The 7,957-nt window shown below is 54.7% G+C and overlaps 1 protein-coding gene across 1 annotated transcript in view; it reads left to right on the forward strand.

The window, feature by feature from the left end:
- PPFIA3 (protein tyrosine phosphatase, receptor type, f polypeptide (PTPRF), interacting protein (liprin), alpha 3) overlaps positions 1–7,957 on the forward strand; it is a 28,412-nt gene that overhangs the window by 4,833 nt on the left and 15,622 nt on the right. Inside the window, exons 8-18 of the mRNA XM_014550429.1 lie at positions 392–475; positions 625–756; positions 1,207–1,269; positions 1,387–1,466; positions 2,208–2,352; positions 2,892–3,079; positions 4,542–4,764; positions 5,406–5,569; positions 5,698–5,825; positions 7,436–7,529; positions 7,716–7,797. Coding sequence (XP_014405915.1) covers positions 392–475; positions 625–756; positions 1,207–1,269; positions 1,387–1,466; positions 2,208–2,352; positions 2,892–3,079; positions 4,542–4,764; positions 5,406–5,569; positions 5,698–5,825; positions 7,436–7,529; positions 7,716–7,797 — 1,383 coding nt within the window. The remainder of the gene's footprint in view (positions 1–391; positions 476–624; positions 757–1,206; positions 1,270–1,386; positions 1,467–2,207; positions 2,353–2,891; positions 3,080–4,541; positions 4,765–5,405; positions 5,570–5,697; positions 5,826–7,435; positions 7,530–7,715; positions 7,798–7,957) is intronic.

Here is a 7,957-nt window from a genome sequence, read left to right on the forward strand (position 1 = left end):
AGGAGGGGCGGGGCCTGGGGTCTGGAGAATGGGGCGGGGCCTGGAGTCTGGATTGGGCGGGGCCCGGAGGAGGGGGCGGAGCCTGGATTCTGGAGGGGTCGCAGACCTGCAGCCTGGATTTTGGATGAAAAATCAGAGCCTGGGGATTGGGGAAGGGATAAAACTTGGAATGGGGGCAGGGTCTGGAGGTCTGGACGGGGGAGTGGGGGGAGGAGTTCTCTAGTTTGGACTGAAAGGATGGATGGCCTGGAACATGAACTGAGGAAAGGAACACGGCCCGCCCGTGGACGAAGGCCCGGCCTGGTACCTCTCTTGGAGGAAGTGGGACTGGAGCCTGCCTGGGTCCCAGGGGCGCCAAGTCAGATGTCATGGTTCCTTCCATCCTCTCTAGGCTGAGGAACGCCATGGGAATTTCGAGGAGCGTCTCAGGCAGCTGGAGGCCCAGCTGGAGGAGAAGAACCAAGAACTGCAGCGGGTGAGAGAACGAACGGGCTAATGCAGCGAAGGCGAGGGGCGGGGCCTGGAGGCGGGGGCGGGGCCTGGGGCAGTGGGAGGAGCTCAGCAGGGGCTCCGCTCTGGACCAGGTGGGTTTGAGCACCCTCGGTCCCCTTCTCCTTGGGGCAGGCCAGGCAGCGGGAGAAGATGAACGATGACCACAATAAGCGGCTGTCCGAGACAGTGGACAAACTGCTGAGCGAGTCCAACGAACGGCTACAGCTTCACCTCAAGGAGCGGATGGGGGCGCTGGAGGAGAAGGTGCACCCCAAGCCAGCACTCTGATAACCCTGCATCCTGGGCCACCTCTTGCCCAAATCCCTGGGCCCCGGATCGTTTCCCCAGACCCATTATCTGAGATCCCCCTGAACCTGGGCCTCCCGCATCCGACAGACTTCTCTGCCGTAATGCAGGGACCACTCTTTCACCTAAACCCCCCAAGAGCTGAATTCTGGGGCACCTGTACCCTGAGTTCTTGGCTTTTCCCCAAGCCTCTTATCCTAGGGACCCTCAAACTGAATCCTCCGATTACACAGGAATTCTGGGGCTCCCAGGAACGGGATCCCCCACCCCGCTGCATCTTTGAACCCACAACCCCCATGTGCTCCAGCTCACCATTCATGCACACCTCATTCATGGGGCTCCTCTCGGACCCCCAGACCATGTCCCTCTCAGGCTCCCCCCCCCTCACTGCACCCCTGTCCCCCACAGAACTCACTGAGTGAGGAGATTGCCAACATGAAGAAACTGCAGGACGAGCTGCTGCTCAACAAAGTATGGCGGGGCCTGGCGGGAGGACCGGGCAATGGCGGGCCCTGCTGGGTCGGAACCAGCTGGGAGGGCTGTGCCCTGGGCACATGCTGACCTGACCCCTCTGACCCGTCCCCACAGGAGCAGCTCCTGGCGGAGATGGAGCGAATGCAGATGGAGATCGACCAGCTGCGGGGGAGGCCTCCGTCCTCCTACTCCAGGTGACAGCAGCGCTCCTGCCCCCCTCTCCCCACGGGCCCCCTTGGCCAGGCTCATCCTTTCTGATCCCTAGGCCTCCCCGACACCCACTGCACCCGCTGCCTGTCTTCCGGAGACTTCCACGGATCTCTTTTAGTTTTGACCCCTGACTTCATGACCACTGACTACCAGATCCTTTTCCCTGACCTTTGACCTCAGACCCCTCTCTTAATCTCCTGACCAAAGGCCCTTTCCTACCTCAGCTTTCTTTTCTTTCTTTTAAAAAAAAATTTTAAATAGATTTTTTTAGAGAGAGGGGAAGGGAGAGGGAAAGAGAAACATCAATGTGATGTGATAGCATCATTGGATTGCCTCCTGCATGCCCCCTATGGGGGATCGAGCCCACAACCCAGGCATGTGCCCTGACCAGGAATCAGGCCTGTGACCTTTCAGTACACAGGACAGCGCTTGACCAACGGAGCCACACTGACCAGGGCTCAGCTCTTCTTTTCTTGACCCCTTAGTCTCTGCCTTCTTCTTTATTAATATTTTTTAAAATATATTTTTTTATTGCTTTTTAAAGAGAGAGAGAGAAACATCGATCAGCTGCCTCCTGCATACCCCCCCTCCACCAGGGATTGAACCTGAAACCTGGGCATGTGCCCCGACTGGAATGGAACCGATGACCTCTCAGGGCACGGGACAGCACTGGACCAGCTGAGCCACACCAGCCAGGGCTCTGACTGTCTTCTCCATGCCCACAGGTCTCTCCCTGGCAGCGCCCTGGAGCTCCGTTATTCCCAGGCACCTACGTTACCTTCCGGTGCCCACCTGGACCCCTATGGGGCTGGCAGTGGCCGAGCAGGCAAGAGGAGCCGCTGGTCAGGGGTCAAGGATGAGCCCTCCAAGGTCAGCAGCCACTGCTGGGGCCTGGGTTGAGCAGGGCTTGGGCGGGCAACAGTGGGAACTGGGGTCTATCGGTCGGGGCTCGGGAGGGGGCCGGGCTGAGAAGCAGGGTCTCCCGGACCCATGCTGTCTTCTGTCCTTCTCCCACAACTCCCTCTTCCCCACGTGCCTGGATGTCTCTTCGTGGAAATCCCGCTGCCTGGTGAGAACCTTAGAGGAATGATGGGGTGGTGAGGGGGTCGGGTTCCGGGGGATGGTGGGCAGGGTGTAGCATCTTAGAATGGGTGGGGTTAAGTGAAGAAAGTGAGTGAGTTGAGCCAAAGAAAACAGTGAAATCAGGGGGTTGGGGTGGTTCAGGAAAGGGACCATCAAGAGACAAAGCAGAGCTGGAAAAAGGTGAGGGCTCCATCACAGGGTGGGGGCAGTCAGTGTCGGACGTGGGCGGGGTCCGGAGGGCGGGCCAGGTCAGGAGAGGTGAAGGACAACCCAGGGCCAATCTCCTCCCCTGCCCACCGGGGGCCCCTCTCTCCACACAGACACAGGAGTGGGAGCGGTCCGCCCCTGCGGGGTCCATGCCGCCCCCGTTTCCCGGGGAACTGGATGGCTCAGATGAGGAGGAGGCGGAGGGGATGTTTGGGGCTGAGCTGCTCTCCCCCAGCGGGCAGGCCGATGTGCAGACACTGGCCATCATGCTGCAGGAGCAGCTGGAAGCGATCAACAAGGAGATCAAGTGAGCACCGGCCCCGTCCCGCGGCTCGGCCCTGCCTGGGCTCAGTCCACAGCCCCCCTCGCTGTGGAGTCTGCTGTGAAGGCCAGAGCCTATCTCCTCTCCCACGGTCCTCAAGGGATTTTTCCCAGCCCGACATTCCCTCCAGTATCCAGGGATCCCCCAGGAGTCTCGTATATGAGATATACATATATATATCCCTCAGTTAAGTACTCACAATTTCCCAACACAGCAAAGACTAAACCTCCAAATACCAAAATTCTCAATCCAGTACATCAACAATCCTCCAGGACACCATGGATTTAATGGCTTCACACAAACAGTACCCAGAGAATCCTGGTCCCCCAAGATTCTCAACACAAGCACCCCATCCCAAAACGCCAAGAGCCTCACTTTAACACATCAAGAACTGCAATTCTCCATACCAAGAATTTCTACCCAACAGATAATATATAACAAGAATTCTCAACTTATGAAGACTCACCCATTATATAAAGTACACCCCAATTCCCCAGTAACTATCTTATTTAGCAATCTATATACAGTGGGGCCTTGACTTACGAGTTTAATTCGTTCCGAGACCGAGCTCCTTAAGGAGCTCGTTAACTCAAATTACTCTATCAACTCAATGCAAAAAATCGGCCGAGAGAAAGCTGGTATCTCAAAAAACTCGTTAGTCGGGACACTCGTAAGTCAAGGCCCCACTGTATATAAAAGCCTAAGTGACCATTATGACCAGATGACTGGCTGGTAGCTATGACACACACTGACCACCAGGGGGCAGACACTCGATGCAGGAGTTGCCCCCTGGTGGTCAGTGTGCTCCCACAGCCAACCTCCCGAGGACCCTCCCCCCAGCCGGCCAACCTCCCACCATATGGCCCTGATCAGCCCAATCGCTGGCCAGGCTGAGGGACCCCACCCGTGCACGAATTCGTGTACCAGGCCTCTAGTTCTCTAATAATACACCCTCCATGGACCCAGCAAATATACCAACATGACTACCATCTTCCATTCAAACTTGTTCTGACTTGAGTAATCAACTCTCATATACAAAGTGATTCTAAGACTTTCCCAGATCCTAGGTTGACCTCTGAATCCCAGATCTCATCTGGATCTTATGAATTTGCTCTTGTTGTCCTCCTTGAAACTTGATCTCTTTCCCATAAAAAAATCCCTTTATGATTTTCCAGAACCACTTGGTTATCATCAGGGTCATCCTGATGCAGACCCTGATCATTGTCTCTAATCTACTTCCCTGACCTCCTGAGCCCATCATGACCCCTAACCCCCCTTGAATCTTGGTGGATTCACATCACGAATCCACCAAGACCCTCTAACCTCATTATGCCTTCTTCAGAATTATTTTTGCCTCCCTAAGCTTTCTGGCTCATTGGGATCCTCAGACTCCCTCTCCCATCGTCTGCCTCAGTCCTCTCACCAGTCTCCCCCTTTCCCTCCTCAGGCTAATCCAAGAGGAGAAGGAGACAACAGAACAAAGGGCAGAAGAACTGGAGAGCCGGGTATCTGGCTCTGCCCTGGACTCACTGGGCCGCTACCGCAGTAGCTGCTCACTGCCCCCCTCCCTCACCACCTCTACCCTTGCCAGTCCTTCCCCTCCCAGCTCCGGTCACTCAACACCCCGTCTGGCACCCCCTAGTCCTGCCCGTGAGGGCGCCGACAAAGCTGTAAGTGTTCTGAAGTCTCCTTAGCTTGGTGGGGTGGGTAGGAGGTCAGAAACAGGGTTCCCCAACAGCTAGCAACAATAACTTCTCACACCAGTGGTTTTCAAAAGCAACCTCATCTTCCCTAAAAATCCCAACTCAAAGGGCAAAGGGAGGACTGAGCCACTGGGCTCCTGAATCCTAACTTGTATTTTAGTTAGATCTGGTCTACCTTTACCAGTTTTATGCATTACGTTTCTGCAAGTGATTTTTAAAAAATGCTTCTGTGACTGAACATACGTTTGAGAACTGCCATTATATCCTCATAATTAACCTTTGAGGGATGCATAACGGATATTAATCTTATTTTATTGCCCGAAACCCAAGCTTTTCTGCTTTCAGAACCTGTAACCTAGTGGCTTTCCTTGGGGCCACACAGATCCCACTTCTGACACCATAAGCTATGAAACTATCAATATGGGCTTTAGCTCCGGTGGGACTGTAATCTTTCGCTTTACGTTTCATCCCACTTGGCCTAGGCTACCTTCAGAAATGGTTCCCCAAACCAGGGATGCCTCATACATTCCCCAGTAGATATTTTAGTTAATGAGGAACCCGCAATATGACTCCAACTTAATCCAGCCTCTCTACTTCTCTATCCCCAGAATCATGTCCCCAAGGATGAAGCTGGGGCTCCACGAGGGGAGGGGCCAGCCATCCCAGGAGACACCCCGCCTCCCACGCCCCGCTCTGCCCGCCTAGAGAGAATGACCCAGGCCTTGGCACTGCAGGCAGGATCCCTGGAAGATGGGGGGCCCTCACGGGGAAGGTCAGCAGGGACAAGAGATGGGACAGGGATGGGCTTGCTCGGGAGGATGAAATGGGAGTGGACAAAGACTTGGGATGAAAGGACGCATCCCAGAGGGGGTCTGCCCTCACCCTGTCCTGCTCCTCCAGTGAGGGCACCCAAGATTCCCTGCACAAAGCCCCCAAGAAGAAGAGCATCAAGTCATCCATAGGTCGTCTCTTTGGCAAGAAGGAGAAGGGGCGAATGGGACCACCAGGACGGGACAGTTCCTCTCTGGGTGAGTACCCCGATTCTACCCCTTCCTTCCTTCCTTCCTTCCTTCCTTCCTTCCTTCCTTCCTTCCTTCCTTCCTTCCATCCTTCCATCCTTCCTTCCTTCCTTCCTTCCTTCCTTCCTTCCTTCCTTCCTTCCTTCCTTCCTTCCTTCCTTCCTTCCTTCCTTCCTTCCTTCCTTCCTTCCTTCCTTCCTTCCTTCCTTCCTTCCTTCCTTCCTTCCTTCCTTCCTTCCTTCCTTCCTTCCTTCCTTCCTTCCTTCCTTCCTTCCTTCCTTCCTTCCTTCCTTCCTTCCTTCCTTCCTTCCTTCCTTCCTTCCTTCCTTCCTTCCTTCCTTCCTTCCTTCCTTCCTTCCTTCCTTCCTTCCTTCCTTCCTTCCTTCCTTCCTTCCTTCCTTCCTTCCTTCCTTCCTTCCTTCCTTCCTTCCTTCCTTCCTTCCTTCCTTCCTTCCTTCCTTCCTTCCTTCCTTCCTTCCTTCCTTCCTTCCTTCCTTCCTTCCTTCCTTCCTTCCTTCCTTCCTTCCTTCCTTCCTTCCTTCCTTCCTTCCTTCCTTCCTTCCTTCCTTCCTTCCTTCCTTCCTTCCTTCCTTCCTTCCTTCCTTCCTTCCTTCCTTCCTTCCTTCCTTCCTTCCTTCCTTCCTTCCTTCCTTCCTTCCTTCCTTCCTTCCTTCCTTCCTTCCTTCCTTCCTTCCTTCCTTCCTTCCTTCCTTCCTTCCTTCCTTCCTTCCTTCCTTCCTTCCTTCCTTCCTTCCTTCCTTCCTTCCTTCCTTCCTTCCTTCCTTCCTTCCTTCCTTCCTTCCTTCCTTCCTTCCTTCCTTCCTTCCTTCCTTCCTTCCTTCCTTCCTTCCTTCCTTCCTTCCTTCCTTCCTTCCTTCCTTCCTTCCTTCCTTCCTTCCTTCCTTCCTTCCTTCCTTCCTTCCTTCCTTCCTTCCTTCCATCCTTCCATCCTTCCTTTGTTTCTTCCTTCTTCTTTACATATTCACTTGACATTCATTCATGTCCTCATTGATTTGGTAATTCATTTACAATGTAGAAGGGACAGAACTTGGCAGAGGAAGGCAGGGTAGGGTTGGGGGTGGGGGGCAGAAAGAGCCCTCCGTGGCCTGCTTGAGTGACTGGAGGGCTAAATCATATTGTTATGTCATTTCCCATTTAGGGAGGCGAATCCTAAAGGCAGAGCACCTGGTGTGCTGGAGCCTTCTTGTATCGGCTTGTGAGAGCCAGTAGTTAAATTTTCAGGCATTTTGTGAGTTGCTTGACATCACATTGGCAGCTTGAAATCGGCACAGTGGGATTATTCACACCATAGAGATGGGCAAAGGCTACAAATCAAGGAATAGCTCCTTCCTCCTCACGGGGCCAGCTAAACACTTGCCAGCACACCACTGCCACCCTGACAAGGCCAGGCCAATGGATGCCCTATTTTGGGGTTATCTCCAATTTATTGCCTGGGAGGTGACATTGGTCCCTGTCTGGCTCGATCACTCCCTCTCTGTGGCCTCATTGACTATTCCCTTGGGGCCTCTGGTCTCCTGGCTTCCTTCTCACCACCCCCAGCATGAAATAGTCTGCTTCCCCCTGAGACTCTCCAAATTTTGGCCCCTCCCTGCCTCCAGCTGGAACACCCTCAGATGAGACGTTGGCCGCCGACCCTCTGGGGCTAGCCAAGCTGACAGGCCCAGGAGACAAGGACCGCAGAAACAAGAGGAAGTGAGTGTGGGAGTGGGGGGGGAGGGGGGGACTTACAAAGATCCACATGCGTTTTGTTGGAACCTCCTGCCAGGTTTCCTACACTCATAACAAGTGTTTTGAGAGGGGGTTGTGGTGAAGGGGGCCACCCAGGAGGGCTGGGTGTCTCCGCCCCTGAGAGCTCCTGCCCTGGCCCCCTCTTCCCAGGCATGAACTGCTGGAGGAGGCCTGCCGCCAGGGCCTGCCCTTTGCTGCCTGGGATGGCCCCACCGTGGTCTCCTGGCTGGAGGTACTGGGGCCCAGAAATGCCCTGATTCCTGACCTTCAACCCCTGTGACAGCCCCACCACTAGGGCTGGTTGGGTCCACCTAGCACCACCCTCCTAGACCAGATGCGGGGGGGAGGGGGGATGAGGCCCTGGAAGGAGTCAGGCTTCCTGTGATCTCCTT

Source organism: Myotis brandtii, unplaced genomic scaffold, assembly GCF_000412655.1.
Source record: "Myotis brandtii unplaced genomic scaffold, ASM41265v1 scaffold601, whole genome shotgun sequence".
Lineage (NCBI taxonomy): Eukaryota > Metazoa > Chordata > Mammalia > Chiroptera > Vespertilionidae > Myotis > Myotis brandtii.